General features: G+C 34.6%; 2 protein-coding genes across 3 annotated transcripts in view; both read right to left on the minus strand.

Moving 5' to 3' along the window:
• LOC138711881 (facilitated trehalose transporter Tret1-2 homolog) overlaps positions 1-9,165 on the minus strand; it is a 110,473-nt gene extending 101,308 nt beyond the window's left edge. Inside the window, exon 1 of the mRNA XM_069843155.1 lies at positions 9,048-9,165. Coding sequence (XP_069699256.1) covers positions 9,048-9,062 — 15 coding nt within the window. The 5' untranslated portion in view covers positions 9,063-9,165. The remainder of the gene's footprint in view (positions 1-9,047) is intronic.
• A 4,040-nt stretch (positions 9,166-13,205) lies between these two features.
• Positions 13,206-25,406, minus strand: part of LOC138711882 (facilitated trehalose transporter Tret1-like) — a 101,649-nt gene continuing 89,448 nt past the window's right edge. For both annotated transcript variants that reach the window (XM_069843158.1, XM_069843157.1), the window contains one exon: positions 13,206-20,895. In XM_069843158.1, the coding sequence (XP_069699259.1) occupies positions 19,826-20,895 (1,070 nt within the window). In that variant the 3' untranslated portion in view covers positions 13,206-19,825. The remainder of the gene's footprint in view (positions 20,896-25,406) is intronic.

The raw sequence follows: 25,406 nt of genomic DNA on the forward strand, positions 1-25,406 counted from the left end.
TCAATTGTTATGAATGTGTCACTCGATCTGCCTCGGTAGAATTTAGATTTCAAGGCCACCATCTGATTCACATTGTGTGGCTGTTCCACTTCTGAACAATTAATTGTCACTCTACAGTTTTCAATATTGCAGGCATTGTTTCCTGAATACTTTCTCTGCTAGGCCAAAACCCAAAATTACAGTAACCATTGTGGATGTCAACAACATTAAAGTGATGGTACAAATACATCATAATTATTATTGTAAAATTAACTCCGAACATCACCCTCATAGCAGAATACGACAATCCAACTTTCATTTTAATTGGAAAATATGAGTAGACGATTTTTTTACTAATCTCACTCTTGGACAGAATTTTTCGAAAGCTTTCGATGTGAAATTCACTAAAAAAAAGGGCAAAAATAATATGTATGGTCTACATCTTGGGGCGTTTCGACTATCTGTGGTAGCTATTTTTGGGTTAAATGATATAATTGAAAATATTTCTTATTATGATTCTACGGGTATGATTGTGTTTCAATTGGCAGCAATTTTAACAATATATTATAAAACCATAACTTCACAGACTCACCTCGCTTCACTGATACAACAGTTCAAATAAGACATATAATTACCCCCTTATGCATACTTATAAACACAACTACATTTAAGCTAAACATTTCTAGTCTTACGCCCTCATACACGCTATTTTTTAAATAATTTACAATTCAAACCAAGGGAGTAACTCGTCAGGCTAAATAAATACATGTCACCTTAAAAAAATAAATGTTAAATGTCATCTTAATTTTAATTTGGACTTTATACACAACTTTTTAAGTTATTCTTGAATCTCCTTAAGGAAGGACAGCCCTCAAAGACCACTGCAGGTAGGTCATTCCAATCATTTGTAGTTTTATTTAAAAATGAGAATTTACCTACATCCGTTTTCTGTTTCCTACATTTGATTTTAAAATCATGATCATTCCTACCATAGTACGCTGGCTTTTCTAACCGAGCCGTTATGTCTACCCATGCTTTCTGACCTAGATGTGCTCTATACAATGATGTTATTCAAGTTTTCCTACGTCTGTTTTCCAAAGTTTCCCATTAAGTTATTTTATCGTATCGTTTCCATCTTCTCTTTTAATTCTAACAGTATTTCTAAAGAGTATTTTATATCCAGTAATAATTTACAGTAGTTAAAAAACAAAATAGCAACAGAGTGATGTTTAATTAGAAAATGAAACACATAATTTCATTATAATTATGTCTATATAGAGCACCATCTGGAGACTACGAAAATTTTATTCATTTATTGAAAAAGCCACTAGAATACTTACAGAAACTGAAACGTGAATGCATTATTTGCGGAGACATCAATGTCGATTATTTGACAGAAAGCAATAGGAAAGATCAACTAAATTCATTGCTAGCATCTTTCAATTTAATTTACACAGTAAACTTTCCGACCAGAATACAAGGGGATTCAGCTACTGCAATAGACAACATATTCATCGGAAAAGAAAAAATAGGTAGACTATATCTCAAACAACCCCAATAATTAATGGTCTTTCGGATCACGATGCTCAACTCCTAAGTATAAATATTAACACATCATCAGAAAAACAAACTAAAGTGAGATTCAGAAATATAAACAGGGAATCATTAAATAATTTTGAAATAAATCTTAAAAATGAAACATGGGAATCTGTATATAGTCAAAGCGATATGAACAGTAAATTCAACGAGTTTCATAAAACATTCCTAAATATTTTTGAATCCAGTTTTCCTGTAAAGTATAAAAATGAAACAATATGTAACAATAGATGGATTACACAAGGTATTAAAATATCATGTCTTAGACATTTTTTTCTCTACAGAATTACGTCAGCTTATAGTTTTGGAAACCAACAGATATGCGGCTCAGCCAACATATTATGCATAATTTGAATATCTCAAGGGAAGAGATTCTTATTCCAATCGGTATTCTACTTCTGTCTGGGTACCACAAACTGCCATCAAGAAGGCTCTATTAAAAAAGCGATTCGGATATTCATGTGCCACTAGTGTCAGAATCTATGCGACACAACTGATTTGATGAACTACTGATATTCCTTCACCTAACAAATAATGACGGATTAGATGGTTCTGATTCTCTCTATAAAGTGAGACAACTCTTCCATAAACTGAACGCTTCCTTCAAACAGCTGTCTGACAAATATGTAAGCATTGATGAAAGTATGATCCTATGAACTGTTTAGCACCATGGAAATTCATAAGAGGAAAGACTGTGCTCGTCAGATTCAAATTGTGAGTTGCTGCTGATCCATCTGGGTTTATCTTTCATGCTGAACCATACTGTGGACGTCAAACTTGCCTTCCTGAAACAGATTCTGGTCAAGGAAGTAATGTCGTTTTGGGATTGGTTGATCATGTGCAGTTACCGCAAGGAATAAAATTCTACTTCGATAATCTCTTCACAATTGTAGTATGCATTTTTATTTTTCCTGATTCGTGTCTCAAAACATTTTATGATGCATGAGGACTATTTGGTGTTGAATAAAATCGACTCTTCCCTTAAATTTGACATAATAATTATGGACAGAGTAAAAAATAATAGTCTAAAGTGATGTGGTGTTTGTAAATTTGTAAGTGCTAAATAAAGCAAAAACTTTTATTTAGGTAAGATGTATTTATTTTATTTAACAATAACAAAATATTAGACACGCAAGTGTCCAGTGGCAACTAAAGTTTCCAGCCTAGAATGGAACTTTTGGTTGAAGGTACATGAATGATATAAAATTATAGAGATTAGGATTCTTTCAGGATCACAAAACAGAAATATCACGCTAAAATCTCATACAGGGAATTACGGGCATTGGTGGGTTAACCATGTTCAACATGACCTCTCAGAAATTTGCTGGATAACTGAGGATCCAGAGAAGATCTTTTTAAAGAAATTTATTCTTCTGAAAAATACCAGTATTTTAAGTAGTAATTAAGCGGAATGAATATTTTGAGTGTGTAAATAGAATGAGTATTTTAATTCTTTAAATTAGAGGTTCCCAACCGTGGTGTGTCACGCAATCCCATGGAGTGTGTCACAAAATTTTGCAATTGAACAATAAATTTTATGCTATGCAGAAAATCCCTTTAAAACGCATTTTTTATTTACAATGAAGTCTTTGATATGGTACATTTTATTCTGAGACAGACTTTACCAATGAAATGTGAAGACCTGCAACAATGTTCAATTCAATTTTTCTGCCTGGCGGCAATTCGAATGAAAGTGAACACCTATAACAATTCTTAGTAATTCGTTACTCTTCCCACTTAGTAATAAACAGAGTTTAGAATCTTAGAACATATTGGTCAGTTCAGTATATAGTATGTGTGAGCGGGTGTTAAAGCACTTACTTACTTACTTACAAATGACTTTCAAGGAACCAGAAGTTTCATTGCCGCCCTCACATAAGCCCGCTATCGGTCCCTATTCTGTGCAAGATTAATCCAGTCTCTATCATCATATCCCACCTCCCTCAAATCCATTTTAATATTATCCTCCCATCTACGTCTCGGCCTCCCCAAAGGTCTTTTTCCCTACGGTCTCCCAACTAACACTCTATATGAATTTCTGGATTCGCCCATACGTGTTACATGCCCTGCTCATCTCAAACGTCTGGATTTAATGTTCCTAATTATGTCAGGTGAAGAATACAATGCGTGCAGTTCTGCGTTGTGTAACTTTCTCCACTCTCCTGTAACTTCATCCCGCTTAGCCCCAAATATTTTCCTAAGAACCTTATTCTCAAACACCCTTAACCTATGTTCCTCTCTCAGAGTGAGAGTTCAAGTTTCACAACCATACAGAACAACCGGTAATATAACTGTTTTATAAATTCTAACTTTCAGATTTTTTGACAGCAGACTAGATGATAAATCTTCTCAACCGAATAATAACACGCATTTCCCATATTTATTCTGCGTTTAATTTCCTCCCGAGTGTCATTTATATTTGTTACTGTTGCTCCAAGATATTTGAATTTTTCCATCCCTTCGAAGGATAAATCTCCAATTTTTATATTTCCATTTCGTACAATATTCCCGTCACGAGACATAATCATATACTTTGTCTTTTCGGGATTTACTTCCAAACCGATCGCTTTACTTGTTTGAAGTAAAATTTCCGTGTTTTCCCTAATCGTTTGTGTATTTTCTCCTAACATATTCACGTCATCCGCATAGACAAGAAGCCCCATTCAATTCCAAACCCAGCCTGTTATCCTGAACTTTCCTAATGGCATATTCTAAAGCGAAGTTAAAAAGTAAAGGTGATAGTGCATCTCCCTGCTTTAGCCCGCAGTAAATTGGAAAAGCATCAGATAGAAACTGACCTATACGGACTCTGCTGTATGTTTCACTGAGACAAATTTTAATTAATCGAACTAGTTTCTTGGGAATACCAAATTCAATGAGAATATCATATAATACTTCCCTCTTAACCGAGTCATATGCCTTTTTGAAATCTATGAATAACTGATGTATTGTTCCCTTATACTCCCATTTGTCTCCATTATCTGTCGAATAAAAAAAAATCTGATCAATAGTCGATCTATTACGCCTAAAACCGCACTGATGATCCCCAATAATTTCATCTACGTACGGAGTTAATCTTCTCAAAAGAATATTGAACAAAATTTTGTACGACATCAACAAAACTGATATTCCTCTAAAGTTACCACAGTGGGCGAAGGGCTAACAACCCATGACCGTAAAAAACAGCTTGTTACGAATCCCTACAATAAGCCTCGGAATAGGACTGATTCTCTGGCACGACCACAGCAAAGGAATAAGGTTTTGAGATTTGGCACTTGGAACATAACTAGTCTTTATAGAACAGGAGGGGTAACATTAGTACCAAAGAAGTAGCTAGATATAGAATAGACTTCGTGGGAGTACAAGAGGTTAGGTTAGATGAGAATGGCATATCACAAATAAGAGATTACTTGTTGTATTATGGGGAAGGAAACAGTAATCACCATTTAGGAACAGGATTCTTTGTTCATAAAAGAATAAAATCAGCAGTAAAAAAGGTCGAATTTATCAGTGACAGGTTATCATATTTAGTACTTAAGGGTAGATGGTGCGACATGATAGTTATAAATGCTCACGCCCCTACAGAAGAGAAAGACGACTATATAAAGGATAGCTTCTATGAGGAATTGGGACACACATTTGATCACTTACCTAGATATCACATGAAAATTTTATTGGGGGATTTCAACGCTAAAGTAGGACGGGAGGATATTTTTAGGGTGTTAAAGCACTGTTGATAAAATAGTCGCACTATGTAGCTAGATTTTATCATAGACAAATTTTGAATTCGAAAAAGACAATCTGAATCGAGTTCTGGGTTAGACGACAGCAGTGCTAATTCAAATAATGTGAGCGAAAATTTCCTCAGGGTTCACAAAAAAGTACTGCGTTTCGTAAATATAGTGATGAATACTTGCAATATAGTTTTACGTGCCGTGGAGATGAATATAAACGGAATCCGGAGTGTTTTATATGCGGAAATGTTTTGTCAAATCAATCGATGGTGTCTAATAAACTAAAAAGACATTTAGAACTGCCGTTTTCAAAGTCATTATGAATCAGCATTTTCTATCATAAAAATAGTGAAATCTAAACAAGTAACAAACCGAAGATGATTTACGTGTTGACCTGTCAACTATAAGGCCACGTATAGAGAAACTTTGCGCAAATCACCAAGTATAGACTTCACATTAATTTAAATATATGAGTTTTCAAAAACAATAATAAAATTCTTTTATCGGACATCCAGGTAGATAGGTTGGGATTTTTTACACATATCTTGATTTTTCTAATGCCACTCAAGTTGTTGCATGTTATTTTTTTTTTAGAATTTTCGATTACGTGTTAACATCGACCTATCTACAACACTGGATGTCCGACACCACATAGAAGTTGTTATCAGTGCTTTTTTCTAGAGGAACGCGCTGGAACGGCGTTCCATTTTTCATCATGGAACAAAATATGTGCAAATAACTATGTTTTCAATAAAATTTTTCTTTGAATTCCGCTTAGACCTTAAAAGTCTGGGTTGAACGAAAAGGAGGATAAAAAGATAAAATTCCCGTGCAGTGAACAGTAATATCTCCCCGTCCGCTATAAAATATTCTACACAGAATTCCACCATATTTTTTTCCAGAAGAAAAGCACTGGTTGTTATTTTTATATTAGTGTTATTATTAACAAAAACAAGTAAGTGTGTGTGGCGATATAGTGGACGTTTGGTAAAGTGTGTCGTTAGTCAAAAAAGGTTGAGAACCACTACTTTAAGTTGTATAAAAGCAATAGAAGTGAATGGCAAACTAACACAAATATTAGAAGTAGTTTTTTTTTTCATATATCTATATCTGTCCTTGGAAACTGTGAAAAAATTTGGTAATCTTATATTATGTCCTCTGAAACCTATACATCCATTGCTTAGTTAAATACAGCAACATTTCAATTACTGTATATCAAAATAAAAAAATATCGTAGATACTTGTTAGCAGTATCCTAAGATCCTCATGTGAATTAGACAACAGTGCCAACACTAATTCCGTAGGATGCTTGATATTTGTTCACTTCGCCACTTCTTATCACTTGTATGGTCACTTATTGTAGGTTCAATGTCATCATCCGCAATAATAGCAGTTGTACAAACACTTATAATATTATTCGCAGTATTAGCAGGTTCTTCATTATTACTTCCATTTTGTTCTATACTTTTTAGAAGAGAACGGTATCTCGCGAATTCACTGTCACATAAGTGAATTCATGAACTCTCTCTAGAAAATGTTCCAAGCTTGTCCCAATTCCTTCTCACCCACAATATAGGAAGATAAATCGAATAATGAATGCATATATTTAGAAGTATAACGTTTACATAAAGATTGATTTGCATATTAATTTCCAAAACTATGCTTTCTTCATACTTAATGCTATATAGGTAGACTAGCCTGTATCACTCTGACTTGGGGATGGGGGCTTTTCTCTCCTATCCCTCCACCCAATATCTCCACCTATTCGTTGATCAGCTGATATGAGGCATGGCTTCCAAACCTGTCAAGCAAGCTTACAGTATCAAGTCAGTAGAGGCAACTGAACTTATCTCATCACAACAGACCACACAGTTATGAAGATGATGAGTTTAATGATAAACAAAACAAAATATATGTAAGATAGATCAAGAATATGAAAGCTACATCCGAAGAGCTGATACCCATAACATAAAAATAGTAAAATATATAGGTGTGAAGAAATGTTAATATACATAAATAAATAAACTATTAATATTAAAGAGAATCTAGAAATAGCAGGTTATATGAACTAATATTATTATAAAGAAGTCTCTCCTACAGGATCATATTCGATATAAGTAATTTCCTAAATACAATATATCGTTAACTACGATGTATGACTTAATACAAAAATAATAGCAGAGTAGGCCTACATATTGTACACACAAAGATAGACTATCAACAATTCTGTTCTCATGAAACCGGAATTTGACGTGAACATACACAACAAATCCTTATCTTGATTAATAAAATAAAAAACCGCTTCGTTCCGTGATCACAATTTCGGAACTTAACTAATTCTGTAGGAATAAGAAAATTTCTAAATTATACTCACTGTTCAAACTAATGATAATAGGTAACAAACAAAAATGTAAGGAACAGAAAATTTGGGGTTTGGACACTTTGGACGAACGGCTACTTCGAGATTGTAAATTTTGGGTGAGCAGACATTTCGGATTTGGAAAATTAAATAATTTGCAAAACCGAATTACGTACGTAAATGATAATAATTATTATGAAACACAGCTATAAGACATTATTATCTTCCCTTGTAATGAAGTTCAAAAACAAATTGATATCTATCACGACATAGTAAATACTAATGCCAACTCTTTAGAACTGAAATACGAAACAACAATACTTAACTTCAAAAGTAAGATAAGGTGAAATGATATATTTACAGAATAAGAACACGAAAGGTTTTTACAGTCATTTATTTATTACTTGGAGCTGCAGTTATTTAAAACGAAATTGTCAGATAAAACGATTCCTTACAAAGCGTCTTATAGGAAACACAACTGTGATTGGTTGATTTTAAGGTGGTTCTGAAACTTTATCGACCAATATCGCAAATTCATCCTATAAGTTGAATAGCGTTTTAAACATACTGCGGGCTTTCCCCGTCGTTATTTATCCTTATGAAGTACGGAGTCGATTTTCGTACCATTTGAATACTTATAGCAAGTTTGTACAAAAGGTGCATGCACGTAGGAGATCGATTTGAATCAAATCAATTTTTGACACTTTGTTTGAAACTACAGTATATGCGAAGGCTTATCATTATTTACTCATTTAGACAAATTTCACACGTCATTTCATGTAAGTTATATTGGGATTTCGATCAGAATTTTATGTGCTAAGTAATGGCACGATTCCAAGCAAATTTATATTTTGTTTCTTTCCAAAATTCCATAATGAACAAAATATTATATAATATTCATTTTGTAGGTACATGTGTCATGAAATGGGGAAACTTATATAATCGAACTTGGAATTTGTCGGAATATCTGTAGACACTTTAAATACCATGTAATGAATGTCATCCTCGGTGATGTACTGACGATGACCATCAGGGGATGATCGACATTCAAATGAAATAAATTATTATTATGACTTCGTTCTAATGGGAAATAATATTTTTAGACGCATTTGTCGGAAATTTTCGGTACGTTAAAGATCTCTGTTCCTGAATGAGGGATCTCAAAGCAAACTGATTGAGCCATATGTCAACCATGTCAAAATTTGGAGGTAGCCAGCAAAGGGTCGAATAAGTAAATGTGAGTTTGTTCATCTTCCACAAGGAATTCAATGTCATCCACAATAGATAATAAACTGATTTCAATAACATTTCTGTTCGATGCATTTTTAGGAGCTTCATCTCAGGTAATAGGCAGATTTCTAATTAAATTTGTCACTCACCTTGGTGGTGGACATGCTGAGCGCGGCGTCGCCGTCTCGAACGGCAGCTGACTCGAGTGTGCGAAGTGGTCGGCCTGACAGGTCAACTGACGGAACTCAGTTAACAAACAATTATCAGGGGGCGGTGCAGCAACACAAGCAGTGCGAACTAATAGAGTGTGATTTACAAATCCAACGCATCAATATGTATGTAATCAAATTCTCTACTTTCTGTCTCATTCAGAGTTACAGCATTATAATTTTGTGGCCGGGAGGAAAAAGGTCTTAAGTCAATTTTTTGTGAAAATGGGATTTTTACATATTCTGAAAGCGGAAACAATTCTCTACAATCTGTTAAAACGGCTAAAGTCAAATAAGACTCCTGACTGGATTTATAGAGCGTTACCAAATGTCCTAAGTACTTTTTGAATCGAGCACACACAGAATAAGGGACTTTAAGAATATTTAATACTTTATTCCTTACAGACCATCACATGTTTACTTTCCATGCTTCCCTATTAAAAAGGTCTAAATTGCATTTTAGCCATTTTATCACATACCGTCAACGGGGGTAACATTGGCCCATTAAAGTAACTTTGGCCCAACAAAGAATACATATTTTAATTGTTATATCTCCACAAAATGTGATATATCTTAGCAGCCTCAACTATAATGTGTAGATGGCAGCTACTGTCAATATTTTGTGAGAGATATAACAATTCAAATATGTAATTTCTGTCGGGCCAAAGTTAACCTTAATGGGCCAATGTTACCCCCGTTGACGGTACTGATGTCCTTTCCTTTTAATACTTTAAGCACCAGGATAACAATCCTATAATTCTTTAAGACCCATTTTGCATTCCTAATAATTTACATTTCTCATTTATTTTGACATGAAAAAGGTCTTATGTTTAAATAGTCCCTTTTACTCAGTTTGGGTTCTAGTCTTAAAAGGGCTTAAGTGCGGCTATTTTTGGAAATAACCAAGAAAATTGTTAAATGAGCAACATTACCTATTTTAGAAGAAATATAAACAAATGATATCCAGGAAAAACCTCTTAATTAAAAAACTCTATAATTGATACCAATTTCAATCTTTCTACTGCTCCCCTGAAAAGTATAAAATTTTTACTTAAGACCTTTTTCCTTCCGGCCACAGAATTATTATCATCGTTCTCCTACTCCTTACCACCGTCATCGTCATCGTCATCATCATCATCATCATCATCATCATCATCATCATCATCATCATAATTATTCAATAAGGGTTTCTTCTTAAATATCATAATAATTATTCTTTCCATAATCCGTATTTCGGCCGACCTCAACTCCTTTTCTTTTCGGGTTTGAATTTTCTGAACTTTTAACGGATCTTGCAGTTTCCATGCGTTCAAATTAAGTTTGATATCATTTTTAATGTGTTCCTTGTTCCTCTGTTGCGTCGCTAATTTTTGATAATTTCATTCGTTTCTGTCATCCTCGGTAGGATTAATTACTGGCGTCCATATCTGTGGAGTAACGGTCAGCGCATCTGGTCGCGAAACGAGGTGGCCCGGGTTCGAGTCCCTGTCAGGGCAAGTTATGTGGTTGAGGTTTTTTCCGGGGTTTTCCCACAACCCAATACGAGCAAATGCTGAGTATCTTTCGGTGCTGAACCCCGGACTCATTTCACCTGCATTGTCACCTTCATTTCATTCAGACGCTACTTAACCTGAGATGTCGTAAAATTACCCAATAATATAAAAAATAAAATAATTACTGCCTAACAATGAAAAACTGCAATTATTTTCAAAGAAATGCAATTTTGTTTATTATATTCATTTCAACTTACACATTCTGTGTGTCCAATGTTTGCAGCCATAATATTATAAAAGTAATAATAGGCTAGATTAAGTTTGTTAGGTTTAGGTTAGGTCACGGTGGCTGCGAGTGGGTTAGAACGACCTGAGAGCTACTGTTCACCCCGAATGTTATGGAATGAATGAGGATGAGGGTGTACCAGTATAAAAGTAATAATAGGTTAGGTTAAGTTGGTTAGGTTTAGGTTAGGTCACGGTGGCTAAGGGTGGGTTAGAACGACCTGAGAGCTATTGTTCACCCCGAATGTTATGGGATGAATGAGGATGAGGGTGTACCAGCCCACCGGCCGCATATGACCCCTCACCCGCTTACTCAATAGGGGCCTCTTACCCTCCCCTCTCTAAGTTCATACCGCCAAGGTGACTAAGCAGCATAGGATCCATTCCAATGGCCTTTCCGAGGTATCAAAGCGCCCTTGGAAATGCTCTTAAGGAATTAATCCTGGCAAAGATATTGCGGAAGGCTATGAACCCAGATACGGTTGCAGAGAGGACGCCCCCTCTCGTAAGCAGATGAAGACTTGCGTCTTGACCTGAATATGTTTATTGACTGAGATAAAGAAGATGAATTATATGACATGAAATATAAATTCTCTTTCTACACGGGAGGGGAAGGGAAATGGACCGTGGTAACGAAAATTCCAACCCGGCATTTGCCTAAGTAACTGTAGAAAACTGCGGAAAAGCACAGTCTGGTTGGTCGGTCCGGGAATCGAACCACGGATCTCCCGAATGAGAGTCCCATGCGGAAGAAAGTAATAAAGTACAGTTATCATTGTGTTCAATTTCTTCCCTATTTTTTCCATCTTCAATTTGACCTAAATTTTGTTGTAAAAGTCCTACAAAAAGAAATTAATTAATTTAATTCTTCCTCCGAAACATTGTCTGTGGGTGATTTTACTTTTTATTTTACGCATTAATAATCGTTGGTTATATTTCTCCTTTTGTCGAGTTAAAGGGGCATACTTCGGTACTACTCTGGCGTTGGATCGTTACGATATCACATTCCCTCTCTCCAAGACAACACAAGATATCGGATAATTACCTTTATCTTGTGGGAAATTAGAACTCAAGGACGTAGCATACATAGAATACCAAGTATGTGCCTTCTCTCTTTGGCTCATTAAAAAGAAAGAAACAGAAACAATTTCATAGCGATTTCGTTTAATTCAAATGGAATTAGCTGTAACAACACCGGAAGTTTAAACTTTGAGCGATTTCCGCTCGTATGACTTAGAAAACACTTGATAAAAAGAATCGAATGATTAATACTCATATACACGTCATAAAGTCTGTATGATTTTTTCATAAAACTAACACAAATCATCTAATAGACTACATAATTATTTCAATATACTTACTTAAAAATTCAAGTTCCCATGGAGCCATAAGTAGTAACAATTGCTCTTATCATAATGCTGTCAATGCTGTGGAAATAACATCTCTTAATTTCTAAAATACCAGTAAACGTCTCTCAGAATATTAATCTTTATGTTAAAAATGACTTATTGCGAGTTTATATTGTATCTATATTCTGTTTATAAAATAAGAATTAATATGGTGTGATTTTGTTTTGCTGACCTTCAAGACAATGCTAATTCATTTAAAGTACGTATGTGTGACTTTAGTCAGCATATATTTTCGTTTGGTTTTACTTTATTTATAGTTAGACGTTACTACTGTATTATTTCATTCGTATTTGTGGTGGTGTGGAAGAGAAGGAATAATGGCCTTAACTACACCAGAATAAATAAATAAAGACAAACAACTATATATATAGAGTAAAAAGCATTTGAACGTAAGGCATATGATATGTTTTCTTTCGGATGCCTGATCTACAGCTGGTTTAAATTGAGTTAACTCTGGCAGGATTTGGCTAAGAAGTTCATTAATTCTTGTAAGTAACAATATCTAAAGATTCATGTTTATGGACGAGAGAAGCTTAGTAAAGACAATTCGTTTTGGTTGTCTATAGTTGAGTTTCTGAGATTTTCGAAAAGTCTAAAACCAATTTAGTTAAAAAAAAAAAAGAAGAAGCAAAAAGGACAACCCGGGCAACGCCGGGTGCTTTCAGCTAATAATATAATATAATATAATATAATATAATATAATATAATATAATATAATATAATATAATATTAAAATGGATTTGAGGAAGGTGGGGTATGAAGATAGAGACTGGATTAATCTTGCACAGAATAGGGACCGCTGGCGGGCTTATGTGAGGGCGGCAATGAACCTTCGGGTTCCTTAAAAGCCATTTGTAAGTAAGTAATATAATATGATATAATATAATATAAAAATAGGTCACAGATTACTTTTTTATAACTCCCTTTATTTACAAATGTTCAATTAGTGTAAATATGTCTGTAATTACAATGATGTTTGATAGTGGATCAGGTTCAGTAATCTTATAGTACATTGTCGATAATTACATAATTATTTGTTGTTTAGAATAAAGTATGAATGTTATATTGATTTTTTTTTAAAGTTTGGTTACAGTTAGGCAGCATAAATGTACGTAACTCTTAAATTCAAGTGAAGTAACAATGTATAGCAATTAATGCCATAATATATAACATTAATTTTGTATACAATCCGTTTCAACCTTGAGTTTAATTTAGGTACGATTTGGGATACTACGAGGTACGATTAGAGAAATTGGTTTCCAAAATGGTACTACTTGCAGCTTGTGAAAAAGAATTTAAAATGCGCTTATAATCCATCATAACTACACGAAAAAATATATTAGTTGCCAAACACTACATATTAAATGATAATGCAACTAAAATAAATTAGGGAAGTTGCATGTAAAGATAAAAAATAAAACCTGAAAAGTGGTGCAAAATAGTCAACCTTCTCCTACATAAGTATTTATAACAGTAATATTTTTCCTATGTTAAGTTACATGTTGTATCGACCGCTCGTTTATTGCACCCTGCTTTATTTGTGCATTACCTACGATTTTACAGAATTTTAGAAGGGATTTCGATATGAGTAGGGTTGCCATGTTTTGATTAGCAAACAAGAGGACACTTCATCGACAACTACTTCCGAACACATCGCTATCATAGATCATGTACAATACTAATATATGCACAGTATGTACAATATTGAAGCTGAGAAATATTGCTAGTAGTAATTTTCTTAACCTTAAATAACATAATAATAATACAAATAGGCTTAAGTGAATTGATTATAATTCAATGCTGAGAAATATTGCTAGTAGTAATTTTCTTAACCTTAAATAACATCATAATAATACAAATAGGCTTAAGTGAATTGATTATAATTCAATCTTTATAACCATGAGTCTAATTATTAATCACAAAAACAGTAAAAATAACACACAATTTCAATACTTTGGTATCCTATATTATATTGTTACGAAAAAGTTACCTTATGATCTATCACTTTGATATAAGGTAGAGTAGCATAAATCGCACCGCTTCCTAAATGGCACCACTGCTAGTTTGAAACAAGTTACTGTAATAGTGTGGTATCTAGTGGTATTGTTACAATCTACCATATGAAGTTCCACCATTTTACTTGATTTCTGCCACTTCTTTGTGTCAGCAGCGTGGTGATAGTGTATCTAATATAATCGCTCAGGTGGATGTATATTTAGCTAACAATTTGTAACTAAATAACGGATTTGTATGCAAAGGAATCCATAATCTTAAGATGTTATTGGTTTAAAGAAATATTAAAGAACATTTAACTTCGTAGGATTTTCGAACATGTGGTGATTATAGGCTAGAATGAAGGAAATAATAACTTATGACGTAGTTTCTCAATTCGCACCACTTTGTAGGTGCCTAATTCGCACCGGTGCGATATGAGCAACTGTAGCAATTATAACCGTACAAAACAAGGCCACAAAAATTTTATCTGAACGAGGAATGCATCAGGTGGGTGCAATATTAAATGGTGAAAAGGACGTTAATACACCAAGTGTGTGTTATACGAGCGCACCAGATATTTTATGCCACCCATGATCATTTTTAAACGTCAAACAGCGCATCCTTCATTATCAGCTGGTGCTCCTCCAGGATAGTTAGTTGTTTGCTCTGAGTCAGGTTACATCAACAGTGAACTATTTGTCGAATAGCTCAAACATTTTATTTGCCATTCAAACCTGCTATAGAGAAAAGTGCTGCTTCTGTATGTCCACCTATACGACCCATTCCAACAATATAGAAGCTCTTAGATTATCTCAGGAAAATGGTGTGCTCCTGTTTCAGCTTCCTCATTATAATACTCATAGACCCAGCCTTTACATGTTTCTATCTTCAAACCATTTGAGACAGCTATATCATGAAGCAGTTCTTAGGTGGCTTCGAGATGATCGCGGAGAAAAAGTGACGCAGTTTACAGTCTGAACTACCTGGTGAAGCACATGGCAAATGTGTAACATTAAAAAACGCATTCAGGAAGTTTAAATGTTAGGTAATTTATGCTCCATTTTTTCAATTTCATTTGAAGATGCGTTACTCTCTTTCATTAATTTCAATAAACTTTTAAATTGCATTTATTACATTATTCATATTATATACTGTTCAGTATGTTCAATATTAAAAGCTTTCCTTCGTCCTGTTCCCTACAGATAAAGAGGTGCGATTTAAGAAACCGCAGGTGCTATTTAGGAAACTAGTTGCCTAAATGGCACCACTGACAAGTGTTTCGAAAATGTAATTTTAATTAAAAATATTAAATCAATTTGAAGGATTCTTTTTTACATGAAAGGTAAATGGTCTGGGAATGTATCTCTGTAAAGGAATGCAGAAAATAAAAACTGTATTGTTCAATAAAAATTATAAATGCTGAAGTGGTGCGATATACGCAACCTTACCCTATACTTTGTCCATATTTCTGACGCTGACTGGCTCAAGCATATTTATCTGTGGATCTGATTTTGTTCAATAATTGCTTAGTACTTAAAAGATAGTTCTCAAATTCTTTGCAACATGCTTATAATTATACTGAACTAGCAATATACTTCGCACTGATTCCATAGATAAGTTTCCTCTTTCTTTGCTCCACTGACTTTGCATGAAATAGAAAATGCGTTCCAAGTTTGCATTATGTGATGCAATAGCAAAAACAAATTGTGGAATCTTCAAAAGCTCTGAATGGAACACACTATTACAAGACTCAAAATACTTGGTCCACTTCTAATGTGCCTGAAGATTAGCGAACTCTTGTTTGTGTTTTCACAATTCAGATGTTCCTGCAAATCAAGTTCTCATTTCTTCGACATTACCACAAATGTACCGGCTTTACTTACTATGCATTCACCTTCGAAATCATCTCTAACTCTTCGGAAACAAGTATATTTCTTCTGTAACTCGGCAGAAAATTTACACTTTCGTTTTAACATTTCTTCTCGTACAAAGTACAAGCATGCACAGTACAACAAAATACCGCTGGTTGGTGGAATCGCTTGACTGGGGCAATTTCTTCTGAATACCGATATCTCTATAGATGATGTGAAGTCCTTTGATTAATTTTGCAACCTAAAAAAACTTGGTAGGTAGCCGGCAAGCAATAGTAACCGGAAGACGACATATAGCATTGCCATCTAGTGGCAACAGTTTTAAACACAAGATGCAAGCTTCCAAACATTACAAAAATAAAACATCGATAATATATCTCGGTCAAAGAGTAAGTTACAGAAAGGAAAGTTCACGAGAGCATTTAAACTGGCGTGAACTAAAGCCTTACTTAGCTGTAACGATTAGAATGTTCCAAGTTACAAAAAAGTAACTGTTGCAAATGTTTAAGCCATTTTCCTTCACTAGTAACGTCGTATTTTAAATTTAACCTAAAAACCCTAAAAAGAGGACCTGTCCTGGAAAACCCGGACGTATGGAAACCCTAGATATGAGGAACAAGAAAGGTTCTCTTGCTAGAAGTTGAAGTGTGGGGACTGTACAATAATAATCCAATTGCCAAGCAAGGATTCTGGTTTATATAGAGTCACTCTGAGACATAATGACAGAGATGCTAGTGCAATATTGTTGAAGCAGTGACGAGAGAGGCAGCAACAAAACACAACATTATTGTTCAGTGAGTAAAGTTTTGCTCCAAATATTAATAATAAATTGATTTGATCCTTTAGGGCTATTTATTATTATAGCTATTGTCATCATTTTTTGGCCGCTTATAGCTGGAGGCCCCGGTCCGCCACAGATTTCGCTCATGCGTTAAAACGCCACCGCTTATCCCCAATCCCAAGAACTGTTGAATAAGATACGATTGATTTAGAGGTGACAACTGATTCCGCGTGTATTCAGTTCTGTGATGCTGTAGGTGTCCAGCAGTTGAGAGTGCACTACCGAAAATACAGTCGAACTTGGTTAATTCGAAGTGAAAGAGACTATTAAAATATAATTATCCTAGATTTTAAAGAAGTAGTTGTTTTAATTGTTTTCTCATTTTTCAATCCAGGGGAATTTTGATTTAAATATACCAACGCTTTTTGAGAGAAAGGGTCCAAACCAACTAACTAAATTAATGAGCCCATATCGGATTCGAACCCGGAACCTCTTTTATAAAAATCACTGCATTATAATAACAACAAAACTATTTATTCAAAATGTTTTACAAAATTGCCAAACACAGGACATTCAATTTAAAAAAACTTGATAATTTTCCTTGTTTGTTTGTGTTTATTTTTAGTATTCAATCTTTGAGTCATGAAAAATTCTTCGACTTTATTAAGCGATTGTAAAATTGTAATACTTACATACTGCAGTCCTTCAATATAAAGTCTTAATTCCTGGATGTGGTCTATGGCTTGGCCGATGGTAGGCAATGTTTTCTCCGGATGTACTGGTCCTTCTTCTTCAACTGAAGACATGGCTACATTTTCTCGAGCTATGTTTTGGACTGATTTTCATAACTTTGGAAATAAATGTCATTGAATTTCACTTCGAATTACAAAAAAAAAAAAATCGAATTACAGGCTTTTTTACATTGCCTTTTGTAGAATGTTGAGACACCGCGCGAAATGTTCGAATTAACCACGATTTTGAATTAAAAACTTAAAATTACACAAGTTCGACTATAGTACCTATTAGAAAAAAAAAACATGTTATCTGTATCCAAAATGGCTCTAATCCTTTCATATATTGTAATCGAAGTTTGTTGTAATTTCTTGTGTGTTCTTTAAATTGACAATAACAAAAGACTCTCAATCCCAGACACGAACGCCGGAATTTTAAATTATACAGTACAGGCGTTATTATTTTCCAACTAAATCCCTTCTTATGCCTAAGAAAATGTTGACAATGATGATTGTGATAATAATGATAATATCGATAATTTTGATGCTAGTGATAATAATAATTTTTAGTGGTTATTTAACGACGCTGTATCACCTACTAGGTTATTTAGCGTCGATGAGATTGATGATAGCGAGATGGTATTTGGCGAGATGAGGCCGAGGATTCGCCATAGATTGCCTTGCAATTCACATTACAGTTGGGGAAAACCTAGGAAAAAACCCAACCAGGTAATCAGCCCAAGCGGGGATCGAACCCGTGCCCGAAGACTGGCAAGCAAGCGCCTTAACCGACTGAGCTACGCCGGTGGCTGATAGTAATAAAATAATAATAATAAAAATAATAACATAATAAAGCTTCTTTTATATGTTTCGCAATTATGCGTCTATTACACATAGGCTATTCTTTCTGCCCTGACAAAATTCGCATGTTAATTTAATTTGGATGCACGATTTATGTTTTTCTTTTTTTTTACACTTTTACGATAGTAGTCTATTATAAATTGCAGGAAATGCGGAATGTCACTTATATTTTCCATTTTTTTTTTCGAAATTAGATTTGCCGTGAAAATATCAGAATGCGCGAAAATAAAGGTATATTCATTATTGGAACCTCACATGCTTGCCTCTAAATGATACTGTTACAGTTTTAGAAACAGTGAAACGTTTCGTATCACATTACGATGTACCTGGACAGATTATGGAACAGTTATCACAATTTGAGGGCAATGTTTATTCCTTAGGAATAAGGAAACCTAAATAACTATTTTTTTTTGTAAAATAATCACATATTATTAAGTGAAGATCACACACTAATAACAAGGAAAATCAATTTCGTAAAATGTTCTGGACTGGAATATAAGTTATTAGCAAGCTTTGGCCATAAGCAGCTAAGATTACCTACAAATAATCTTATATTCTTCAATAATATGGGTTAGCCCTGTAAATTTGAGTAGGCCTACTGTATTATAGACCCAAAGATGGCTGTAAAGTTCTAAGTTCCGCTTGCAAAAATTTCACAAAATTGATTTAACTCATTCTTCATATAGTCATCAAATGCTATTTCAGATGCAAATCTTGTCTTTCAGGTAAGGTTCCCTGTAAAGCAGATTTGAATAATTTCAAGGAAAAAATTTTTCCGGGGCCGGGTATCGATCCCGGGACCTCTGGTTGAACGTACCAGCGCTCTGCCAACTGAGCTACCCGGGAACTCCACCCGACACCGTCCCAACTTTTCCCTTTATATCCACACAACTCGCGTGGGCTGACGAAACGCCAGAGACCCACATCGAGTGCACACAATCTCTGTGTGACTTGGAATTGTGGTTTTCTGTTAACGTATACAGTGACGTATATATTATGCAAATCTAGTCTTTCAGGTAAAGCAGATTTGAATAATTTTCCTTATCCGTGCTCTGAGTCCCACAATGTTTGATTGTATGATACAATTATTTCCCGTTTCTTAGTGTAATAATTATCACTGCTAATTCATGGCTGCTCCTCAAAGACAGGTACCAAAAAGTTATATTGAGATAAAAAATATCGTGTTCTTTGACATAAACGTCTAATAATTGCAGTTATTGCATGCAGACTTATGGAGTTCAAAAGTTAATAAATATGTTTTAATCTTTAACATCAAGTGAACGCTATGGTATTCAATTGCATGTCAGTCTACTTGTTTCTGATGATACATTATCTTCCTTCGTTGAATGTATTTCAAGCGAAGTGAGACTCTTGTGTTCTGCTCTTGTTGCTCTTTCTCCACTTTTGAAATATTGCTCGATTTCTGCAAGGGTCTTCCCCTGAGTCTCCGGCAGATAGAAATACATAACAATAGTTCCAATGACGGATATTACAGCATATAAAATGAAAACGTTGTGGTATCTCATCGTCTCTTTCAGATAGGGGTATAATTTGACAACCAAAAAGAACAAGCAACAGCCCATCAAACCGGTGAAACCTGCAGCGCTGCCGCGGATCTTGGTTGGAAACAGTTCCCCCATCATGGACGCCGGCAACCAGAAGAATCCAAGACTTGACGTGACAACAAACAACAACAAAGACGTGACGGGAATCCAATTGAACCGATAAGCTTCTTCACTGTCGATGACATCCGCGTGCATGAGGCCAGAGAACAGCGCCAAAGCCGTCAATGACAGAGACATACCAACTCCAGACACATTGCAAAGAGCTCGACGCCCGAATCGCTTGGACGCGTAGGACAAGGCGACCACCACTACAAGTCTAGCCACACTGAGGACCACCGTCGCTACATAGGTGTCTACATTCACACCCATGTCGCTCACGATGCTGAGGGCGTAGAACATGATGATTGTGCAGCCCGAAAAATGCTGGAAGAAAGTGAATGCATTGAGAATCAGTAGTGGTTTATAGGCCTCAGGTTGTCTTAGGTAAGAAAGTTGCTCTGTAAATGTCTCCTTTTTAACATCTTGGCTCATGCTGTACGACATCATGGCATCCAGCTCCTGTTGCAGACCGGCTGGTAGATTCTGATCGGGCGGCACATTTCTCACGCGCTTCAATGAGATCTCGGCTTCTTTAATTCTGCCTTTTGAGAGGAGCCAGATTGGACTCTCTGGCAAGAAGCACCACACGACCAGAATCGACAACACAGGAACAATGACGCTGAGACCAGCGATTAGGCGCCAGTTCTTCTGCAGGATGGAGCCGAGGATGAACATCACTACCGTCCCCAGTGCGTTGCCTGCAAACATTTAAATGTTTTATTTTAAAAAAAGAACACGTGTATATAAAATAAGTAATAATAAAAAATTATCTGTCGTTCCTATGTCCATAATTTTAATTTATATACGCATATAGCAAAAACTGCAGCCCTAGTTAGCTCATTTGGCAAAGTTTTGGCCTACAGCGACTAAAGACCACACTTCAAATCACGGAGATGAATAAGATTAAGAACTAGATGCCTATGCAGATTTTTAACTTGCATTAATAATACAGGAAGAACTTCTGATTGAGGTTCTGGTTGATACACCTATTATGTGCACTACTGTACATGTCACTTGACGATGTGTGTTGGGGGAAGAATAATTGTTACATACTCTTAAGTCTGATTAATAAAGCATCTAACTTGTCAAAGTGCATGCAATGAAGGGGAAAAGGATCTGATCACCTTATTCAATTGTTTCCTGGCTTAGTTGTCTCATGATTGATGCCTTATTAGTGTAACTTATGAGGTTCCAATCAGTTTTCGGAGTATTGACTAAACATATACAGGAAGAAGAAAACCGCAGGCCGTCCAAGAGTCAAATAGCAATATAAATAAATAATTGTAAGTATCTTCTAAACTGGAATAGACTTAAAGTCTGATGTGTGAAATTTATGATGACAAAATTCTTCAAAATAGTGGCACTAGTCCGAGCAGATATCAAAGTTGAATTTTTAGACTTGTATTTACGAGTACCTCATAGGAATATAATATAACACATACATATTTGTACAATTTCACTTGTAAAAAATACCTTTATCCCTTTTATTTCCTAAATGGCCCACTTAATAAAATAAGCGTTTTAGTGAACCGGACTAGATCATGACAGAAATTGGATTACATAACTTATTTATTTACAATAAATACATTTACACACAAAATACTTAATCAATTGTAAAGAAGGAAAATTTCGTCCAAAGGGCTTTATTCGGGAAGAGTACCTAAAACGCTCATTGCATTTCCGCCTTGAATAGTTAAGAGTTGATGCGAATAATTAGTGTAACAGCGATCACTAGTAATGGAGTTCAAAATTTGGCCGATTTAAGATATGGTTCCAAAACTTTAGCGTCATAACTCCAAGGACTGAAGATCTCCACAGCAAAGGGGATAAAGATATAATTGTCTAAAAGATGTGCATATTTATTGACTTTTTTTCCTTCGCGGCTAATTCAGCAGCAGATGCTGCGCATCTGGAGGTATTCGGCAAGTGAAATGGAGCTAGAGTGTCGACGCAAGTGGAGTCCCAAATTACAGATTTTCGTCTAGACCGGCGTAAAGCCTTTGCGGTTTTAAAGGATGTACTATCTATTAGAGTGCCGATGTGAGACGATGGTAATGCAATTAAATTGAAAATTATATGTATCTTGCTCGTTGCTATTGATTTCAAAGAAATGCAAGGCAAATTATCTACTTGTTTTAATTATTCTGGTGATATATTATGATTCCTCAAAATATCACATTTCAAATTTTCATGATAATAATGAGTTGAACATCTCTAATACCGAAAGTGTTTTGGGCATGCCGTCAGTCTATATACAGTGGTTTCTTCTATTCTATGGAAATATTTACACTCAGTATTTACGGGAAATGATGTACTTGATATATATTTAGCTTTGTAAAACGTAACGGAGCACTTTTCATATTTAAGAACACAAATTTGTAAATGAATCCAGATCAAATCAAAGATTTCATTTCAGATTTATATTCATACTATGTATAATAAAGTGAGAAATGAAATATATAGTTGCTATAAATGGAACTTGAACTTCTTTAGAGGATATGTTTAAATATTCTTAATTTTTGGTTCTACAGAATTCTCTGTTATGATTATTATTTGTTAATAAATTCGCTCCAGCGTCGGGGATAGAGCTCAGGACTCCCAGTTCTACGCACTAGGTGCTCTACCACTAAGCTACGCCTAGGCTCAATCCACAGCACCGGATCGATTATATCATTATCTGAAGTCCAACAATATATTATTTTTGGAGCAGTTTGGATTTAGAAAAAAAAAATTGACAGAGGCTGCTCTTTTTAGGTTGGTGGATGAAGTACTAAATTCTTTAAATTCGAAGTTACATATCGGAGGGATATTTTTGTGACTGGGCTAAAGCATTTGATTTACATGTCGATGGCTGAGAACCAGACTGTTCTAAGTCAAACTTTTTATAAGAAAGAAATCTGTGTTTCATTGTGTTCCAATTCTTGTCTGCATATATGAATCGAACAAAATTGTAAATATTCCTCTCCATAAGGTTGCTATGAAGCTATTCTAAATAGTTTCATGAAGCTTTGAATGTCAGGAGCTTAAAATAGCTCTCCTGAAGAAAGAAATAGTAAAATGGACTTGGAACAGTCTGGTTCTGGGCCATCGATGTGTAGATCACGACATATTAGTAAAAAAAATAAAGTTTTATGGTTTTAAAGAGATGAGACGTTACGTTGATTTACAGCTTACTTATCAAATAGAAAACAAAAACTAGAAATAAATATACCAAATAGTCACAAAGTTACTTATTCATAATCTAGAAACATAAAACATGGAGTCCCCAGAGGTAAATTTTAGGTCCATTGTTGTTTCTAGTTTATATTACCGGTAATAATTTAGCCTTAACCATAAATAATTTATTCCATGTAATTTTATTTTCAGATGATATAATTATGATTATTCCAAGTAAACAATATGATCACTTTATAAACACTTCTAATACGGTGCTGAATCTAATGAATGAATGGTTCCATGCTGACAAATGGTGTTGATTTGCAGCTATTTGAAGAGCTCAAATGCAAAATAAGTTATATCCCCAGAAAACTTTTCTTGGAAATGAGAAAAATGTGCCACACAGTATATTTACAGTGTACGAGTATTTTATAATTCTTTTTCATCATCCAATTCCTTCTATAGTAACAAGATTTTAGAGCAAATATTGGTCTTCAAAATTCTTCCTTCGTCAAATTATTTAAATTAAAAAAGAGGATATGATTTGATTTGCACAGATCTGCGTGTAACTCGTTTTGCACTTAATCGTGATGTGAGTATATATTAATTTTGAATACTGTAGAATATTGAACAAATAATATGGTTATCAGTACAGATTATATACATTATTATTTTCATAATATTTTACAAAATTACAGAAAAATATAACATTTTTTAAGATTGCCTGCTGAAATTTTCATTTGAATAAAGGTCTAATTTTATGATTACCAATGAAAATTATACACATAATTATTATCATTGCAAATTATACATATTATGTTCATAAATTGCAAAATTACTTAAAAATATAACATTTTTACACTGCCTGCTGAAATTTTCAGATGAATACAGATCTAATTTTAGATATATTTTCAAAATGAGTAACGAAGAAAGTCTTTTCCAGACTTTAACCAATATTTTGTTCTTTTGGGGAATTTCTACACATGCTCTATAGGAGGTTCAAGTTCAACACAATTATAGTTGTCATTGGGTTCATCATGTTCTTCCCTAGCTGCTGGCGTTGACTGTAAGGCCTCCCCACACCGACGCGAAATATTCGCAGCAGTGGCGAATGTTTCGCTTCGCAAAGTTGCCACTGTCTCAGTGTACATTGCGGTATATGAGTGTGCCCACACCGACGTAGAAAGTATCGCCGGACGTCTGCGAATCTGCAGCGTTGAAATTTAGATTCGCTGCCTGCGCGGTTTTTTTCGCTGCCGCCGCGAATTTTATGATGGTGTTCTATGAGAAATTGTAAGGAAACATCCAGTTTTATACGATTTATTCTACAGGATTACAAGAAAGTAAGGAAAAAGGGCAATATGAGATGCAATCCATTTGGAATTAAATGAAAGTGGTAAGTTATTCAAATCGTTAACATATTTTAAAAGAAAAATTCTAGCCTACATACGGCCTGTCTATAAGGAATAATTTCATATTCACATCTCTGTTGCCTTTTATCAGTCCTTCAGAATATGATAGCATTGCTTAGTACAGAAATGTATTTCTAGATAACTTAGCTATATGAACTTTGTGTCATTTAACATCTTACTAAGGTTTAATAGTTCAAAGTTAATAATTTTCTTAGTTTAGGAAAGGTTTCATTCTTAAAAGCAAATACATAAGCCTACATTTAATAGCAATTTTTTGTCAGAAACTAATCTCATTCATATTTTATTCCTATGAGTTGTTTCAATGAACATGAATAGGCCTATTAGTTGTTATCATTAACCCATTACTGCATAAAGTTATTAATGACTTGAAAAATGCGTTTCTGAGTTTAAGTTTGCTAGTTTGTGACTTAAGAATGATTCTTAACATTTTTATCTTTATTTACTTTCTGGGATAAAAATTAAGGACCGTCCCATAAAGAGGACGCTATGCATAATGGTCAGTGAAACAGTAGCTGAATAGAATAACCCCTTTTTGAAGTTCAAATTGTATTTATGTATTTATTATGTAGCAAATACATATACATATTAGAATCAGTGGTTCAACTGTCCTCCTCACACAA

This window comes from Periplaneta americana, chromosome 13 (assembly GCF_040183065.1).
Source record: "Periplaneta americana isolate PAMFEO1 chromosome 13, P.americana_PAMFEO1_priV1, whole genome shotgun sequence".
NCBI lineage: Eukaryota > Metazoa > Arthropoda > Insecta > Blattodea > Blattidae > Periplaneta > Periplaneta americana.